The sequence below is a fragment of the Apis florea genome, unplaced genomic scaffold, assembly GCF_048593485.1.
Source record: "Apis florea isolate Af1SG1 unplaced genomic scaffold, ASM4859348v1 contig_1794_pilon, whole genome shotgun sequence".
Lineage (NCBI taxonomy): Eukaryota > Metazoa > Arthropoda > Insecta > Hymenoptera > Apidae > Apis > Apis florea.
Window position 1 is genome coordinate 1,638,930 of NW_028256482.1, and position 21,408 is coordinate 1,660,337.

At 22.1% G+C, this 21,408-nt stretch overlaps 2 protein-coding genes across 5 annotated transcripts in view; one reads left to right on the forward strand and one right to left on the reverse strand.

Annotated features, from left to right (window-relative positions):
* The window catches only part of LOC100867936 (uncharacterized), an 88,227-nt gene that overhangs the window by 19,817 nt on the left and 47,002 nt on the right, over window positions 1-21,408 (forward strand). The window contains exon 1 of one of the 2 annotated variants that reach the window (XM_086912845.1): window positions 13,796-14,037. The exons of the other annotated variant lie outside the window; for it this stretch is intronic. Within the exon in view, the coding sequence (XP_086768971.1) occupies window positions 14,031-14,037 (7 nt within the window). The 5' untranslated portion in view covers window positions 13,796-14,030. Of the gene's footprint in view, window positions 1-13,795; window positions 14,038-21,408 lie in introns of those variants that run through there. 2 annotated transcript variants of the gene reach the window in all.
* On the reverse strand, window positions 10,609-13,535 carry LOC105735911 (uncharacterized). 3 transcript variants are annotated; one of them, XM_012488547.3, is made up of 6 exons: window positions 13,154-13,535; window positions 12,277-12,683; window positions 11,660-11,759; window positions 11,495-11,596; window positions 11,259-11,414; window positions 10,609-10,763 (listed from the first exon to the last, which is right to left on the reverse strand). In XM_012488547.3, the coding sequence occupies exons 1-6, from the start codon at window positions 13,445-13,447 to the stop codon at window positions 10,701-10,703; spliced, it is 1,122 nt and encodes a 373-aa protein (XP_012344001.2). In that variant the 5' UTR covers window positions 13,448-13,535; the 3' UTR covers window positions 10,609-10,700. The 3 variants fall into 3 exon arrangements, with proteins under 3 accessions (XP_012344001.2, XP_031773258.2, XP_086768992.1); XM_031917398.2 differs by having other exon boundaries at window positions 11,495-11,614; XM_086912866.1 differs by lacking the exon at window positions 10,609-10,763 and having other exon boundaries at window positions 10,770-11,414.

The following is a 21,408-nucleotide window of genomic DNA, read 5'->3' on the forward strand; positions in this document are numbered from 1 at the left end:
ATTATAAATTAGAAAAAAATAATATTTAAAAAAATTAATCGTTATATATTCTTTTTAATTTATATAGAAAAATATTATGATCATAATATATATAATTCATTATATAAATGTTCACTTTTTTAAGAGAGTATACTTTAGATATAAAAAAACATGGAAGTTTTTAAAAATGCACATAATAATTTTGTTAAGTTTATAATTTTTATTCTGATAGAAATTATTCTTATTGAAAGAAATATAAAATATATTCATATATTCTTATCTATTATTAAGAGTAAGTAATATCATTTTAAGAAGGAAGTAAATGATATTCTGCCCCTTATACTTGAATGGTTCATTTATATCACTTGAATCGACAACAGGGTTATATATGAAGGGACATCGATTATTCTTGATTCGCCTATCTTCTGTGGAGGTCATTGATTTATCAATATTTGTAGATATAACTGGAAATTTTGCCAGTAATATTATATCTTTTTTTCAATATGTTTTCATTTGAATTTTTTATATCCTAATATAAATAGTTTATTTTTTTCACGTAATTTATTATTTTTTAAAATGGAATAAAAAATAAAAAAATTCTTTTTCGCTATTTATGATTTCAATAATTACTTTTAATATAATAATATTTAAATAATTAAATTTAATGAAATATTTTTTTAATATTTTAAAAAAAAATAAATTGATATAAATTAATAAATACAACGAAAATAATAAATTAGAAAAAATAAAATGAAAAAATAAAATATTTTTAAAATCATAAATAATAATTTTTAAATAATTTGTATTATTTTAACAAAATTGATCAAACTTAGATTAAATATCTATAAAAGGCAACTTTAATTTATAATTAGAAATTACGAATAGCAAAAAAGAATTTTTTGTAAATACAGAAAGTATTTATATCATATTTATAAAAAATAATGTATAAGAAGTTTTAACTTTCGTTTTTTTATTATATAATCTATCAATGTGTCATAAACTCTAAACTTTTAGCACAGTTATTCAAAAATTAGTTTTTAAGTTCTCCAGGATGGATGCTAAACTAGAATCGTAAATTTGGAAGAAAGTTGGACTTCATCATTGCCAAATTCTATCTGTAGCAGTGTTTCTCAATTTTTTTCGATTAACTACTTTAAAATTAATTAAATTTTGTTAGTTAAAGTATTAGCAGGTTAGATTAAGTTTAATTTAATTAGATTATTATTGCATACCATTTTTAGAAGGAAAATTTAATTATTAGAATGAATTTTATTTAAAATGTTAACATATATATCAGTTTTTTTTTGAATTTATTTGAAAATTTTTTTGAAAAGCAAAAAATATTTATAATATTAACATACTTTTAAAGATTTTAAATTGTTCTTGAAATATAAAAATTATAAACTCTTTTTTATGCTTTAATATATTTTATTGGACGAATAAAATTCAAATATTTTTAATTCATAGTATCAAAAGTTATATATTTTAAGAAATATTACTGCATATATATTATGACATAAATTACTAGTTGCACAGAGGCATGTAATGAAATTATAGATAATTTAAGTTTTTAGTTTTTTGTATGCATTTCAAATGAGATAATTGGTAATTAAATTGTTACTTGTTGAACTTGTTACTTGTTACTTGTCAAGTTTAGCTTATTGGATTTACAATATTCGACAATTATTTCAATTTAATTAAACTTTATTCTTTATAATATTTTGCATGCAAACAACATTGAATAATGTTTGAACATTTATAATTTTTAACAAAGTAAAAGAAATTTTCATTAAATTAAAACTGATATAATTAAAATTTAATTAAATTATAACAAAAAACGTAAAAGAAATTAAGAAAGTAAGAAAATTAGTGTTTAATAATCCAAAGTAATTTACTTAATATAACTTTCCTATGTTATTTTAAATATAAAATAGATATTTATCTTTATTTGTGAAGTTATTATTACAATATTATTCATAAATATTAAAAATATTAAATAATTTTTTATATGTGCACGTATGATATAATTTTGATAAAATTTTCAAGACCATTTCTTGATAAAATTTTCACAATATTATCGGGTAAACACTAGTTTTGATATATTCTTTAGAACATTTTTGTTTCACAAACTTGTTACTTGTATTTTTCGAAATTATGAAAGCAGCATATTAAAATCTATTATTAATTTTGTATTTTAAAATTTTTTTTTCAAAAATGTTTAAATGTGATATTGAAAACATTGAAAACCACTGTTTTATATATTACTATAACTGAGACGGAAAATAATTACTTCTCCATTTCAGTAATAACAGGTCAAAGATACACAAAAATAAATATTTGAATTATGCTAATGCAGAATATTTCCTGCAAAAAATAATTACAAAATAAAAACAACCACTTATTTAATAATGGTTTAATTTAGAAACGACTTCTAAACAAGATATATATTCTGTAATTGCAATTCTAATTATAAACTTTTAGTAGTGTATAGTATAGATCATAATTTAATTTATATTTCGTGTTTATTTAAACTAATAAACTTAAGAATTATAAAGTTTAATTAATGTTAGATAAAATTAGTGATATTTTTTAAAATGAAGTTAGAAATAAAACATATACAAAAAATATAAAAATAATATAATTAACATAAATATTCATAAATATATTAGTAAAATATATTAAAATGTATTCAACTCTGATATATATATTTTTCTCTGTTTTGTTTTTTATTCAATACTATTTCACAAGTAATAGAAGAATAATATTTCACAAGTAATTTTAACATAAAATTGAAACCAAAAAAAAAATACATCATCAATAGTTTTTAAAAAATTTTTTTCAACTAAAATAATTTTCAAAAAAGGAACAAAAAAAAATGAAATTTTTGAAAAAAATATGTAAAAATATTATTAATTTCATCGTTAGTAAAAATAATTTAGATTAATTGTTAACAAAAGTTTGCAAAATAAAAATTATATCTTAAATTTCTTAAGAAAAAATTTCTCAGAGTTTTAGCAAAAGATTAGAAATGCTGTTATAACCGAATGGATAAAACTAAAGAGCTTTCTCTCATGATGAAGTTAAAACGGTCACGAAAATTCCTTTTCATTCGTTCCGGATAGATAAATTTGGTAAGTTTGATTTCATGAATAAAAATCTTTCTAATATAAAAAAATAATTTTTTTTAATTTAATAAATATATTATAAAATAAATATCATTTCACAAATTTTAATATTATTGAAATATATTGTCAAGATAATTATCATTTTGAATAATTTCTTGATATATGTATAACACATTAAATAAAAACTAGATGTGAATTTTAACAAAAATTTTAAACATTTATAGAATATTTATAGAATGTACAACAAATCATAAGAAAATAGATAGATTTGTACTATAAAAAATACTTATTAATATGTATATTTCCCGATTTTACATCAACTTCAAATGTTTAAAAGACATATCTTTTTTATGAATAAATAATGGTTTTAAAAGGTAATTTAAAAAAAGATATGAATAATTTTTGAAACATTATAAGTTCTTTTCTTTTTATTAAATCAAACAAAATTAATATTTAGATTTATAAATTTACACTTCCTTAAATAATAAATTATTAAAAATTCAAACATGAAAAGAATATTATAATTGACTTATTTTTGTTATTATCCTTGTGAAAGCTTGTGATAATTTAGACTTTCTTTCATTCATTCCTTCGTTGTAAAATTGCTTTTATCGGCGTTCGTCTACAAAATGGCATCGAATTCCAATCGATGAACCATCTGCTGTTCTAAAATAATAAATACCACGTTCTATTGTTTACATGACGTGATTCAATCTGATTCTACGTGATCGAACATGACTTCAACCTTTATGCGAGAAATTGATCTTGTTCCTCGAAGAGACTTCGATCGATAATCGAAACTTCATTAAACGTTGATGTATTCTGATGAAATTTATCTCGTTATTAATGTTAGAGACTTATGTATGTACATATTATACATATATAATTACATTACGTACAAATAAAATGTACAATAAATATTACAATAAATAAAATTATAATATAATAAAATAAATATAGTTTAAATTAAAAAAAATTATTATATAATATAAGTATAGTAATAAATATTATAGTAATGAAATTATTATATAATATAAATAGATAGATTTTCATGAAGCTAAAGTATTTCAATATATATACGACTATGTAGAAAATATATCGTACAAAATTATTATTTTAAATTCTATAGGATATATACATACGATAATTTATTTTTTTCTTTTATGAATATTTATAACTTGAAACTGTCTTTATTAAATTTTTTTTTCCATATTTTACAATTCTCTCTTACGATATACAAAAACTTAAATGAAGCTCGGTTTGATATTTAACCGATTGTTTTAATTCCATACGTATAGCTAGTGGTTGCAAAATAGATTGCTAAAGTTTAGAATCACGTTTTGCATATTCAAGAGGTAAAAGCTAGTACGTATTATATGTGATTTGTATGTGGTGGATAATAATAATATATGCAATACAAACGGATATAGAATGATTTTTTGTAAAAAAATAAGAAAAAAATAGAATAGATTAAATTTGAAAATAGAATTAAAAATAAAATTAAAAATAAAACAAAATTCTTTTCGGTCATTTTTCGTTTACTGTGATATATGAAGAAACATAATGTGTTAAAAATATTGTAATTGATATTATAATTAAATTTTATCATTTGAATAAAAGATATAAGTAAAAAATATAAAGAAAAAATTAAGAATGAATAAAATTTTTTTATATATTACTAGAATTTAAATATTCTTATTTAAAAATAGATCAAATTTTTCTTCAAAAGAATTCAATATAATATAATTAACATGAAAATAAATGAACATGAAAGTTCATTTTGAATTTCTTTATATTGTCGAATTGTTTTATTTATTTAAAATAATTTTTAAATGGATTGTAATTAAAAATAGGCTAATATGAATACAAAGAAATTCGAGTAAATTTAATTATTTATTTCTAATTTGCATTCTTGTTTAAAATTTATAATAGATATATAAATTTCAATTAATAATAAAAATATTCTACAATAATTTATAAAATTTCTAGTAATATAATTAATTAAAATTGCTTTGCTTATAAGTAATAAAATTTAAAATGCAATTAACAATGATACTGAATTAGCACAAGTATAAGGTATAAAGTCTATAACTTAATATATATTTAAATAAAACTTACAATTAATTTGTATCAAAAGAGATACAAAAAAAGAGATCATTTGATTTTTTTTTTAAATGAAAGTAAAGAAAATATATTTTTTAATCGATGCAATTAATTATTTTCAATAAAAAGAAAAAAATATTACTGGAAAATTTTAATCGAAAAATAATTTGAATTTGCTGATGCTTTTGATTTCTAAAAGGATTTCTAAAAGTAAAAATTCAACATAGCGTCGTATACAATTTACAAACGTTTCCAAAAATGCAAAACTTTGCATACAAATCATTCAACAATTAAAATTGTTATTTTTAAAATTTATAAAAAAAAAAACAAATAGAATTCAGACAAGAGAAATACTATTTATAAATAATAAAAAGTCATCGAAATGTTTAAATCCATCTAATAATTTACTAAAATTCATCAGAAAGTATTAATTTGTATTTTACAAATTATGAATAATATTATAATCCAGTTTGGAGTTTATATCGAAATTTGAGGCATTTTAGCCGTTTCAAAGGCTAATTTCCTGTCGTAACAATAACTAATTATAAGAGTTAGTATGGTTGTTTTAGGTTAGTTTACCGAACAGACTCGAATAGCAAGCAAGTAATTACATATTCAAAATTATGAATTATAATGAATCCTGTCGTAAGTTAATTTAAACTTTCTTGATATATAATTTTTTTAAAAAAAAAGTAACATGATATCAAGAAAATAAGTGGCTATGTTTTGATACTTTTTATTTTATTATTGTCGTTACATTTTTGATATTCTACTATGTTCCTTGATGATAAAAAGGTATATAAACATAAAATTTTTTTTTTATTAAAATATTAATCGGTTTAAAGAGAGAACAAATAGCCCCAAGATAAATCGAGATCTTATTTAAAGTTTTATGCAACTTGTTTTTCCTTACAATTCATTTTTTTAAAACAAAATATAATTAACTTAATACGTATCAGCTAAACGATTATCCAACAACTATCAATTTCAAAAAGTGACGAAGAGAAATCTAATGCAAAAAATTAATTATAAAAATAAAAGTTGGAAAGAAAAATGGAAAATTGATATAAAGATGCGAATGCATTTGAGAATAAATATTTTTGAAAATTATTATCGTCAGATTAGATTAGATTACTTATTTTTGTTAGTTGATATTGCATTGTGAGAATTACTATCGAATAGTCATTCTCAACGCAGTCTCTTATAATGAAATAACTCCTGATAACAATTTTCGTTTTATTCTCAAATGTATTCATTAGTACAAACAGAAGAAGCTGGATAATTAAGATTCTGAATGATACTGAAACGACTAATGGAGATCTCAATATAATTAGAATCGTCTTTTTATAATATTTGCGTCTGATATTTCGAAAATTTAGATGATATAATTTGATGTAGAATGAAACTATGGGAACAAGAGAAGCAATCTATCCATTACAGAAATAATTACAATTTAAAATAGATTGTACATCTGAATGAATAGTTCGCTATTAAAAAGATAATCTCTTCGTAAAGATGAAAATAAACCGATATTTGAATTCTTTTTTTTTTTTTATCAGGCAAATACAAATGCACATTCTAATAGAAAAAACACGTATATAGGGATAGAGTCTGAACAAACAATTCGTTTTTAGAGAATTCAAAATTATATTTTTTATTTTGCATGTTAAAATTTTAATAATATTAAATAAAAAATTTTTATAAAATTTTGAAAGTAATCATCAATCGAATTTCAAATATAAAAATGATAGATTCGATATTTGTAAAAATACAATTTTAACAATGCAAATTATTTAATATCTAAATATTACTCACCTTGTATATTTCTTCATTGCTTCTCTCTTTCTTATTCCATTTTCATAATTAGTTTTATCTTTTCATTTTTCTCATTTCTTCTTTTTTTTCCCTAAACTTTGCAATTCCACATATTCTCTAATCTCTCAATCATCGAAAAACTTCTTAGAATTCTCCTTAAAAAAGTTTTCTTCACCGTGCGGAAGTTTTTTCACATACAATAGTTCGGTTTGTTTTCTCGGCAATTCGACTTTTCTTCTTTGAAGGTGTACGTAATATAATAAAAAAGTATCTCACGTCTTTCTGAGTATCTAGAGAAGTTGACTTTTATTACCTTCTTTTGATTTCAAAAAATGTTTCTAACGAATTTCGTATGGAAATAAAATTTCACAATTGTTTGTTACGAATTAGTTTTTTGAAATATAATTTTAAAATATAAATATAAATATAACAAATTTGGATGTAAAAATAAAATTGGATGTTAACTGAAAATAAATTTTTATTCGAATAATAATTATCGAAGTAAAATTTTTATTTTAGTTTCTTACTTGCCATGTTTTTCATCTTGAATAATATTATTCGAAATATAAATTATATTTCTGCGTGTCAGAATTATAATAAAGCGACAGCCATCATTGAACATCTGTTTTATCACGTGTTATGATTAAAATGTCAGCAAGAATTGATGGATTTTAGATGTTTTTTCAAATTTGATCATTATTTAAATATATTTAAATGTTATATATATTAATTACTATTTATATTATATTTTTCATAAGTTTATAAACTCATTTGAAAAGAACAATTGAAGAATTATTATTGTAAAAATATCAAACAATTTTTCAAAATTAAAAAATTGCAGTTTTTAAAATTTATCTTTTCAAAAACTGTGGATCCTTTTTAAAAAATGTTTGATCTGAAATGTTTTCCAACTTCTATATCACATGCGCGATCAAAATTGAGAAAAATATATAAATATGTAAACAGGAATAAATATTTTATCATTTTTTCGAGTATGTGATACAAAATTTTGCAATGGAAACCTAATTTTTTAAAAAAGGTAAAAAATACTCATCTAAGATGAATAATAATATTAGAAACTATTAAGCGTTTCCAATTTCTAGTCAATGTGATCTTTGTATGCATGTCCAATCACACTTCAATTTGCATTTTCATGAAACACATTAAATTGTTCGCAACAAATACTGAAAAAATCATTTTTATCGTTATTATTATTTCCAGATTCATTTAATTCATCTTTTTCTTTTAATTTTTATTTTTTAATTCTTCTTACAAAATAATTCATTATACACAATAATTAAAAAATAGGATAAATTCGAAAATAGAATAATTCATAAGAAAATAATTTAATAATTTATATATAAAATGTTAATATATTCGTGAAATACTTTTGGAATGTCAATTCTAAAAGTTAAAACAAATATAAAAAATGATACAGTCTTATTTATTAAATTATGAATAATTTAAGTTTGCATTAGATGAGAAAAGAACAGACAGGGCGATTTCACTTTATTTCTTATATCCCATTTCATTTAATACAAATTTCACTTCTTTATAACTTAATAAATAAATTTCGACCAATATATCAATTTTTACAATTAGTCTTTAGAATTGATGAAACAATTCAAAAATCTTCCACGAATATATTTTATACACATCTTTAGTACATCTTTTCTAATCTTTGATGATAAATATTTAAGTATGATAATTAAATAGCTAACGATTTTTTTTTTTCATTTAATTGTGGAAATAAATATTAATATTATGATATAGCACGATTTTGTGCAAATTTCCATTCGTATTTCATTAATATAAAAAAAATATAAAATATTACGTATATAACAATATTTATTTATTGAACAATAAAAATAAAATTCTAGAAAAGAAAATAAGATTTTAATAATAAAAAAATTACGTAACACATAAAATAACACATAAAATAATTACAGGTAATATGAGTTAATTGTAAGTGTAACATTCTTTGATTGAAAGATCGTTTGATTTTTGTAAGCTTTTACACGCTACTTTTCGCTTACAAAAGCTCATAATATCGATTCTGTTCTGTTCTTACTTCGTGTTGCTGACAATAGAAGAGATCTATGGATAAAGCAGGCTCATTGACACTTTATACCTACTTTCTGAATCTCTTTCTAAAAGCTCAATTAGGAAATCATTCTTTTATTTTGAAAAGATTAAATAATCAATGAGTGATTATTATAAATAATAGGCATGAAATTATATTTACATAAAATGCTTCAAATGTATAAAAAAAATAATGTATTTAAAATATATATATATATATTATACGTTAACTATTTATTTTTTTTAATTTTTCATTTTATTTACAAATAATTACGTCCACTTTTTAGATAATTGATAATTTTAATATCTAATTATTGAAATTTGGATTTGAAATTGAACAGATAAAGTTTTACATTATAAAAAGAAAAAAAATGTCTTTAAAAGAAATTTTCTTTTCTAATAATCTTTAAGATTATCAATTTAATATAATCATTTTTCTTGCTATCATTAATACATGCTTAATATTATGCTTAATAAAAAGATTAGAAACAATTTCTCGTTATTAGAAAATAATAATTTTTTATTGAACAAAGATAATTTATAATTCGGCTAATTTGAATTCAAATAATGAATGATTAAGTTTTACCAGTTTTAAAGTAGAAAATATGTTAACAAATCAATACAACTATGTCAGAACAACATATCAGATAAGTAAAAGTGACATTATTATTAACATAATTTTTTTTATAGTTTGTGAGATTTACGTGTATCCTGTAAATATTATAATTTATTATTCTTTTTCTTTACAATAGTAAAATATATAATTATTCTAATATTTTTCAAAACTATTCAAAATATAAAAATTATATAATAATATAAATATATTTTTAAGGTTTTATTTTTATATTTTTAAAATTACTATGTTTAATATTTGCTATAGAAAATATAAGTCAAACGAAGATTAAATCGATGTGTGCAACAAATCAGATTTTATGGTTGGCTGCGCAATGCCTTTATTTATTGCCTTATTGATATCTAATATATGATTAGAAAATGAAATTGAAAATTTCTATAGATTCAATAAGGTAAAATTGAAATTAAATTATAAATAATTTCTTGAAAAATAAAACTATATCATTAAAGTTATCACCTATATAATATTACCTATATAACATTGAAATTCACATTATTATTATTAAAAAAAATAAAAGGATGAAATTAATATTATAAGTTACAAATTTATTTATATATTTAAAATTTATATAATTTAATAACTAGTAATTATAACTAAAAAACATGAGATTTTTAATTTCTATAATAAAAATCATTTTTTACACCATCACTTCAATTTTGTTGTATTTTTTATTGTAATTTTTCTTAAAATAATTCATTAAAAAAAATCTGTATTCTATCGTCCGAAAACTCTTTTATCTGAAAAGTTTTATCCGTTTTATCTGATAATTTTACTGTAGAAGTTTTACTGTAGTATTTTTAGTAAATAAATATTATATGAATTCATTTATATTGTTATATATAATTACAATTTAGATAAATATATTCTTAATATTCTTAACAAGAATTTTTTTTCATTTATTAATACAATAAGAACCATACATATATAATTACGGATTTTATTCATTATAATTAATCTAATATTTATGTTGAATCTTCTAATAAAATACGTAATGTAGTAAAGATGGAGAATGCATTGGAGAGATACTGAAATTTAATAAATTCGTTATTCGTATACGTTACTCTAAAAGCTTAAATATCAGAAAATATTAGATTTTGTTTCAAAGCAAATCTTAAGATCTATCAATAATTCAAAACAAGCAACTAATACATATAATGGATAAGCTAATTAAAAAGCTGCTTTCTTATGAATTAAGGCATAAAAATATATCAAATACATATTATTACATATAAGTTATATTAAATTATGATAAATTGATCGATATTTCACAAAAATATCACTTATTATTAATATTTATTTATAACGAATATGGAACAATTCTTGAACGAAACGATCGATATTATAACGAATTGATTTGGTAATATATTTCGAGTTTGTATTGATAGGTTAATCGTAGGACTTGCTAGATATAGCTTAACATAACCTAACATTTTCCGATGTTCGATAGTTTTTAGAGTAACATATAATATTCCATTTTAAATTTATATCGCAAAGAACATTTGAAAAATTGTTTGCCTTACTGAACAATAATAACGCAAAGTAAGTTCTGGTACTATACAGCTGATGGAAAAGGTTATTGGTTTTTGATATATCAATACGTTAAGCAAATACTTTCGCATTTCTAACGTCTGTTCATACCATGATAACTCATACACGCTTCTCGATATGTTTATACTCTGTGAAATTGTAAATTGCATTTACGAAAAAAACTCATAAATTATGTATAAATAATAAATAAAGTATAACAATAATTTACCATATTCTTCACATAGTCAGCTGGCCATGCGTATATATAAATCTCCGTCATTATAGTGACACATATGATTATGAATTGCATTTTCACAATTAGTGGTACATTCTGTTTATTAATTCGTATCTTTAATTTTTATAATATACAAACTATTGCAAGTTTCTTACTTACCATAAGTAAAATAATGCAGGAAATAATCAAAGCAAATGTTGTTATTGTTATGTTATAAAGTACTATATAACGAAAACATTTGATCACTTCTTTCGCATATCTAGAATGAAGAATAAGATGGAAATTAGAACATGAACATGTAGTGCGACTTACGAAAGTATTTAAACACTATCTTACAGAAGAATTTCACATAATTTTAGAATTCTAATTAAAATAAAAATTAATACATGGGAATAATTTTTCTTATTGAAGATACAGAAAATTTGAATAAATATTCATTATTATTATTATTTATAAAATTCGATCTCAATGACTTTTTTTGATATTGTTAATAAAGTCAGTATAATAAATAGTATTTTGAAGTTAGAATTAAATATATTTTTGCGAATATTTAGAAGAAACAATTATTAAAAATAACGAAAGATATTTTTTTTTTCTTTAAAACATATTTCAAAAGTTCTGTCATTCTTTGTTTATCAAAAAAAAAAAAAATTGTCCCATATATGATTCTATATACTTACAATTTCATTAAAAATAAAAAATTGATCATTACTATTTCATTAAAAGATAAGAAAATATTCAAATTAATTTTATACATTCTATTATGTTATGCTTACCTCCTTAATTGTACTTGTTTCTTAACACAAGTAATCACCATATCAATATCTGTACATTTCTGGAATTCCACGATCAAACATTCGAATCTTGCGACCGTAAACCAAAGTAAAAGTGCTCCGAATACGCTTGCGCATACGTTTGCAGAGCATTGATAGCCAACTAAAGACTGATGTATATATACAATGATAATTGCCAACGAATGGTTAACGCGGAAAGGATACTCTGCATCAAATGGAAAAGAAATCGGCAGTATTATAGGTCCCAGCATGAAAGCGGTCGAAGTCAAATATGAAAATATTATGGAACTTCCATAGAATATCTTGCACTTTTCGATGTATTTTGAGAAGATCTCCATTTCGTTTTGTTGCGCTTCTTTGACACATTTCATCATTTCTCCAACAACACGCTGCAATAATCAGTGGTTAAAGTATAACAAATGAGATAGATATTTATTTGCAAATACAATCTGTAGATTAATTTTTTTTTTTTAATTTTTATGAACTTGACATTCGATGTGTCTTTCGATTCTTCTCGAATTTTTTTCGAAAATACAAATAAAGAACAACTTATTTATAAATGTTATAATATTTGGTAATATAATAATTATAATATATTAATATAAAATATTATTTATAATTGTAAATAACTTATAAGAATTTTATGACTAATATGATGATTTTATATAGAAACACAATTCTACAAAATGTTATTTTACCAAACATATTCAATCTTTTTTCGTTCATCATATGTACATTAATATTAAATACTAACATCAGTACTACCAACATTAAAGATACATAACGTTGGTAATAACAATTAACAATAACAATTAAAAATAATGCTAAATATCTGAAAAAAGCTGAATAACAGACTTACTTGTAACGAATTGTGTTTGATGAAGCATATAAGAGTTTGGACAATAAGTTGAGTGACACCTATTGATATACAGATGCATTTAGAGATATGTATGACATCGTCGTTGTGCAAATAAATTGAATAGAACAAAGGTAGAAGCATCATGCACGCGCTAATCACGCTACTGATTTGTAAAACTTTGAAACCAAAAATTTGATTTCTGCTACTATTGAGAGGACATGGCCAACAGAAACATATGGCCACGCTGAACCGAATAATATCGATAACTTTATCTGGTGTCGCTTTTCCCAACATAATTTCAAAAGGCAGTGTGTGCTTTGCGAATCAAACGAAGAGGAATGAAAGAATAAAATAGAATGATAGATCGTTGGGTTGCTAGAATGCTGTTACATTACTTCGAAAACAATTGAATAATTGCAGACGTTAATACAATTGTTCTGTATGCACAAAGAATTTAATAAATCATACATTGAATACACATGTATAATAATACTTTGAAGTGAAATAATCTGGGAAATAATTTTTGCACTGAAATCAAAGACAATATCTGAGTCGAGGATAATAATTATTGGGTGCATTATACATTGGCGCGATCTATGGTATTGAACAGGTGCAGAGGGAAAATATCACGCTATACTTATGAGCATACACACGTTTGAGAAATATGTTTTTCACGTCAGTCGATATATAAATCGCACGTTCTTCTTTTATTTTTTTTGACTTCCTTTTTAAGTTTTATGTACGATAAATCGCAGTGGATGATTAGATATGTTGTTCATTGCATTACAGAATATATTTCAATTTAATGGAATTAATCTTTGCCACTGGCGTTTAAAGAAAATGTTGTTGTTCCAAGCTCGAAATCTGCTATCACTTTATGATAAGTATGTATAATTTTTTTATTATAATTTTTATTAATCGAGAAGAAAATTTTAAAGTAATCAAAAACAAAATGTTATCGATCAGTGCCAGTTCAGTGAAAATAAAAAAAATATTATGCATTCATTCTAAAGAAAATTGAATATGCATACATGTAACAAAAGAGTTATATATTGAATATACCGTATTATATAAAAATATGTTTGAGATACAGTGTTTTGCATTAATTCCAGGGTAAAAGTAAGTTAAACTAAATATATATTTACATAAAATGTTATTAATATTTTCGTATAATTTATACAAAAATGTCGATGAAGGGTTATTTATTAAGTTATAAAGAATTAAAGTTTGAGACGGAATTATAGAGTTGCTCTATTTTTCCTAAATTTCATTCAGCTCGACGGAATGCAAAAATAAAATATAAAATAATTCTCGGGTGATAGATATCACAACAAAAATATCATAATTTATTTTCGTGGTGAAATACAGTTTTAAAAATTACTTACTATGTCCAATATTTGAATATAGAAAGAAGGAATATAAATCAAAAATCACAAAGATTTAGTCAAAACACAAATCAAATTTTATTTGGTTGATTATCCAATACTTTTATTTATTATCTTATCTGATATTTGAAATTAGAAAATTATTTATTCCATAAATTCAAATATTACGAAATTGAAGCATTTAATTGAAATCAAATTATAATTTTTTATAAGATGAAATTGTTTCACAGAGTTCGATTATATTTATAACATTGGAAATTTATAATTATTGGTATTAATCACGGGAAAATAAAACTGAAAATTACTTATACAAATAATTTATCCATATGTATATTATATTTAAAATTTTATGCAATTTAAAATATATATATTATTCCTATAGTTTTAACAATAAAAACTAACTTTTTTACACCATAATTTTGTAATAAATAACTCTATTATTTGCCTCAAAATTTAATTGCACAATTTATTTATGAAAAATCAGCGTTCTATTATCCAAAAAATCTTTTATCTGAACAATATCTCCCTATTATCTTGGATAATGGAAATTCTACTGTACATATGACACGATGCGATGTTTGGGTTTGGAGGAAGCTTGGTCACGTAACCTCTGTCTAATCTAGCAATAGCAGTGAGGATAATGTGATCTCACACGTTCTCCTCCTGCAGAAACTTGTTGGATAAATTACGTTTAACGATAGAAGAAGTAGCATACTACCCATGAATATAGTCAATGATTATCGCAGCAGATTATATATACATTTATTATAATTTTTTTTATCGAGAAATGTAATAAAAATTATCTCAAACGATTAATCAAATATTAAAGTAATAAATAAGTAATATTTGATTAAGATAATTTTTATTACATTTCTCGATGAATAATAAAAAAGAATTGAGATCGATAAATCAATCTGCTCCATCCAAAGATGTCACTTATTTCAATAATGATCAAAGATGTTTTATTACATTGAAATTATTCTATAATAGTTTCAGTTTAATTTAATTAAAGATATATTTTATTTTTATTGACGTTATAATATTACGTCACAATTCTAGATTAAATTCTAACTGATTTTTACAATATATTGTATGACACATAAATCATGTTAGTATATTTAATTATAATTATTTGCCAAATGTAAATCGGATAATAAAGTTTTGAATAATAGAAAATTCAATTAAGGAGGATTCGGATTATTTTTAACGTGATATCTAATATAATCTAACATTTTCTATTTGAATTTTTACAACAACATATAATATTCTATAATATTCTTTTCGATCTATATTGCAAAGAAGATTCGAATCATGATACCAATTTGTAAAACTTTGAAATCAAAAATTTGATTTCTGCTATTATCGAGAAAACATGGTCTCACTAAACCGAATAATATCGATTTTTCGCTCTTTTCAACATAATTTCAAAGAACAGTGTGCTTTGTGAATCAAACGAAGAGGAATGAAAGAATAATGAAAGAATGATACGTTTAGATCGTTGGGTGGTAAAATATTATTACATTACTTCGAAAACAATTGAATGATTACAGACATTGCCTGTTAATAAAATTGTTCTGTATGCATAAAGAATTTAATAAATCATACATTGAGTACAGTATAATATTTTGAAATGAAATAATTTGAGAAATAATTTTTGCACTGAAGTCAAAGATAATAACTTTGAGTTCGAAGACAATTATTGGTTGCATTATATATTGGCACGATCTGTGATACTGAACAGGTGTAGAGGGAAGATATCACGCTATGCTGCTCATAAACATACATGACACATTTATTTTTTGAGAAATATGTTTTTCAATCAGTCAATATATAAATTGCACATTCTTCTTTTATTTTTTGATTTCTCTTTCAAGATAAATTACAATAGATGTGTAAGTAGATGTAATATTGTTTATTGTATTATGTATTATATATTCTAACATATTTTAATTTGACGAATTAAAATTTTTTATTATTAATATTTAAGATAAATTTTAGCGTTATTATATTATTTATATATAATAAATTTTTAATGGAAAATTTCAAAAATATTCAATATCAAGTTCAAAAATATTTTAGACAATATTTTTGGATGAAGAGATAATGTTAATATTATACAATATTAATTTAATTTTTTTAGATTAACATAAAGATCATATAAAAATCAATTTTAAGTTTTTAAGTGAAATTACCTGATTTTTATTGTACAAGTCAATACACAATAAATTAAAAAATTTTCGACATAAATTTTGGTATTTTTTTGTAGGAAATAACAATAAAAGTTATTCGCATAATTCCATTTAAAAAATTAAAATTGTATTTCATATGAACTTCTATGCGTCCATATATAGAAAAATTATTAATACTAATTATTAATCTTTATACAATGTTTATTTGAAATATTTTTTCATCAATTATTTATCGTTCATATTTCTTGAAATATTTTGTAGTTCGACTTCTGTACGTAAAATCTGAGGTACAAAAAACAACTAGTGCATCACACATATATATGTTGCATATGACAATAGAGTTAATTAATTGTTATTATATATTATATATAAATTATTGCATATTAATTATGTTTATTATTCTGAATAAAAATACAAATCATCGAATTTAAGATATAATCGTGTTTTGAATTTATATATATTAATTATTGATTCCAGAATTCGAATAAATTGAAATATATATATCTAACAAAATGTTAATATATTTGTGGAACGTTTTTGGAGAGTCGAAATTAAAAGAAACACAAAAATCGCTATAGAAAAACAGCTTACTTATTAAACTGTACGCAACTGAAATTTGCATTAAGTGAAGCGGAAAACGAAGACGGAAATAGAGTAAGATTCGTTTCCTGTAACGTTAATCCTTCAGATTCCTTCAAGTGGAATGCGAAAATAAAAATATAAAATAGCTCAACCGGATTCATAACAACTAAAATTATAATGATATCAGCATCATATTTAGTATCTATCATTGTAATTTTGATTATTGTAATTTATTTAAAGATTTGTGAAGAAGAATTATATTTTTTACTTTTGCATTTTAATCCATAGAATATTTAATATATAATTATTTGATATTATTATTATTATATAGCATATAATTAATATATATTGATGTTGAGATATTTCAAGTTCAAAATTTATGAGGAAGTAATTCTTTAATTCACTTTTTTATACATTTTGGATATTGTTATGATATTTATAGAAACAATGAATACTTTCATGAATGTATATGAAATTAGATAAAATTCCATGCAATTCCAGTATGCATAGAATCTTTTTGTGCAAATATCTCATATTCAGAATCAAAATTATTCAGGATGATGTTCTTGATAATATGAATACAAATATCAAAATTAAGATAATCAAAGCTATCCCTTCTATAATTATCCAAAAAACTTGTTTTGTACAAATATTTAAACTGAAAAATCGCATGAATTTTAAATATTTGTAGAATTATTTCTTGTTGTGTATTAAATCATTGAAATCTCTTTCAAATCCTTTGAATTCATTGCTCTGAATAAAGTATTTACATGTTTTTAGCTTATGCAAAATTTGTATGCACGATAACCTTTCATTATTACATTATCGAAATTATTCCATTGTATTGTTCTACGCAATATATAATAATAGCTTTCTCTCTTCTATTCTTCTTTCTGATCCACTAATTTCTTCATTTTCATTTATTCTCCATTTTTAAATGATATGATTTTAATAATGTATATACGTTTTCATTATCACATTATTATTATAATATATATATATATATATATATTATTTTCATTATAAAATACTTGATTATAGATATATACAGAATGTTTTTCATTATTCCTGCATTTTTCTCGAAAATAACACATTTAAAAATATATATGTATATATCAATCAAATATTCATTATATATATTTTACATACATATAGTATTCTGTAACTGATGAATACAATGAAATATAAGAAATGATTCTACATGAAAAAATAAATCAAATGCTTGTGTTTATTTCTGTACATAGATATATGATCTATCGATAATTCATTTATGTCTAATTAAAAAATATTGAAACAAAAGATATAATATTACATAATAATATAATGTAATGTAAAAATTATATAATATTTGATTAAAAAATTAAATATTAAAAGTATTAGGGAATAAGATGAAATGATTTGACCAAAAGCAAGAAAAAGTATATACAATAAAGAAAATAAAAATAAACTTATGCCTTTGTTCTACTGTCCTGAGTCACGGTGGTTTCAAAGAGTGAAACAGACGAAACAGAATCGAACAGCGTCTAGTGACACCCAATTCACAATAAATGCACAAGATATGAATCCGCACCTTTACATGTACAAACTCGACAAATAAATATTGGAATACAGTTTTAATTGTGTTTTTTTTTAAAAAATTGGTTTCACTCGAAGAGGAACTATCGAATGAAAAAAAAAAACTTTATTCTATATTTTCGATTTATTTTTTTCACATTGAATCATTTCTCTGTACAATTCTGTCATTATGGGAGACCCTGTGTAATGAATTTTCTGTCGTGTGAATGTTCTATTCACCTACGTGAATAATACATTTCGTGCTGGAATATTCTAGAGTAAATCCGGAATAGTTCGAACATCGGAATAGAGTTGTTAATATTTTAAAAGGGAAACAAGTGAGGATATCTCGTTTACATAAAGCAAATAAATAAATCAATTTGAGTTGATCTTGCACTGATAATTATCTCGAAACGAATCTTACGAATCTTAAATTATGCTTGCATCACGTTATTTTGAAAGTTTTTGATTTTGAGTAGGTAGTTAGCGATAATTAAAAGTGATAGAAATTACAGGCTAAATCATTGTTGCAATTATAAAATATTTTGTCGTGCATAGTGTTTCGAATTAAGTTTAATTAATTTATTAATTTATTTTATTTTGTTTACATATAAGTTAAATTATATAAGTAAAAGTTTACTAAACTTTTGAAAAAAATGAAACTATTTTTTTTAACTGTATATCTTCTTTGCTGAAATGAAATGAAAACTTCGTGTGAAGCTTCGTTTTCAAATAAATTTTTCAAATATAAATGAAATTCTTGATTGTAACAACGAAACATAGAATAAAATTTTATCGTTTAAATCCTTGTATTTAAAAAATCAAAATTGAATGAATTTTTAAATTTTGATTTTCTTGAAAATTGATTTTCAAATGAAAAATTTTTTTTCCTTTGCTTATTTCCACATTTAAAATTTTCTATCAACAATTTATTCATATACTAGAATTACTAATTGAAAAACTTTTAAAAATTTGAAAAACGAATTTTTTTTTTCTTGATTTTCGTCTTATTTTGAGCTATAGAATCTCAATTTGACTCAATTTTTATCATGAATTATGGATCATCTCATATATATCTTTTATTAGTTCTTCTAAGATTCTACATATTCCATGAAACATTCGCATTCTTATGCGTTAAGAAGGAATCAGTTCAACAAGATTAGATTCAGGTGACGTACTTTGTTTTCTCTTGTCCTTCCTTCTAGTTTCTCTGTCCTTCTTTTCTTTCATCATAGCGCCACAGCATCATGACATCACTGATTGATACAATGATATCACGCTGTTCTAAACAGTATCCTACATTTTCCAATAAAATGAAAGAGTTAGAGTACTTTTTTACTACGCAGACCTAATTAAAATACTCTTATTTTATATATACGAATGTATATGTATCGAATAAATTCGATGTGATATATTTTATTTGAAATAAAATAACAAATATATCCGAGCCGAAAATTCGATTATCTCTGGAAAATTTATATCATATTTATTGATAAAAAGAGAGAAAAAAAAAAAAAGATAAGATTCAATTGAAAAAATGTATTTATAAAATTGAAATACAATCCAAATTTATTGCCAAGTCGTTATTATTTAATATATTTTCTTTTTTTAATTGATTTCATTTCTGATTCTATTTATTATATAGAGTTAAAAAAATTTTTCATATTAATATGATACAATTTATATATATAATTTCTCAGATACAATATTTATATATGTATATAAATTGTAAATCTTTTTGCAAATTTTCAATACATACAGAAATCAGTGATTCATTACGCATTATTCATTAATTCATCACAATTCATTGAAATGTACATTCGATTGAATTACAGTCAATTTGACGAATCAGAAGATATAAATGAAATAGATATAAAATAGATATGAAAGATAGATGAAAAAATACGTGATTATTGTGAATCGTTGTTCAAATTAATAATGAATATCGAATCATTTTTACAATTTCATGAAATGTATATTTATTTTAAATCATAAAAAATTGATAAGAAACAAAAGGTAAAAGATGATACGACCTTCACTATTTTCTTTTAATTTCAATTCTTCCAATAGTAAAATCTTTTTTAAAATCTTTTTCACGCATACTTTTTCGTGTAATAAACTAATCCTTCCTTAAAATAAAAACTCAAATCATTATCAATTTTAAAAAAGTTATCTTGTTTTAAAGAGCGTGTACTTTTTGGAAACCACTATTAACATACGAAAGGCAACGAGCACTATGATTTGAAAAATAATCGCTTCGTGACCCGAATGTTTCGAGAAGAGAACATCTGGTGAATCTTGTTGGCAAGTTTATAACGTGTATATGGAGAAAAAGTGGCTATTTTTGAATACCAGAATTCGTACATTCCCAGTAATAAAAAAGTTCATCTTCTATAACAATAAAAATTATCATATCTTTCCTTCTCAATATTCCAAGATATGGTGTTATAAATCTAATATTTTGTAAAGAATTAGTTTCATTAGTTTTTACATCGTAGAACAGTGGTCGTGAAAATTATTTTTCTTCTTTAAACATATATTTCAA

Coding starts and splice junctions, on each gene's coding strand:
- LOC105735911 (XM_031917398.2), bottom strand. CDS start 13,447: ATGTTGGGAAAAGCGACACCAGATAAAGTTATCGATATTATTCGGTTC. Junction 12,684..13,153: donor TCAAACACAATTCGTTACAA/GTAAGTCTGTTA, acceptor TGATTATTGCAG/CGTGTTGTTGGAGAAATGAT. Junction 10,764..11,258: donor CTTTGCGTTATTATTGTTCA/GTAAGGCAAACA, acceptor ATTAAATTTCAG/TATCTCTCCAATGCATTCTC.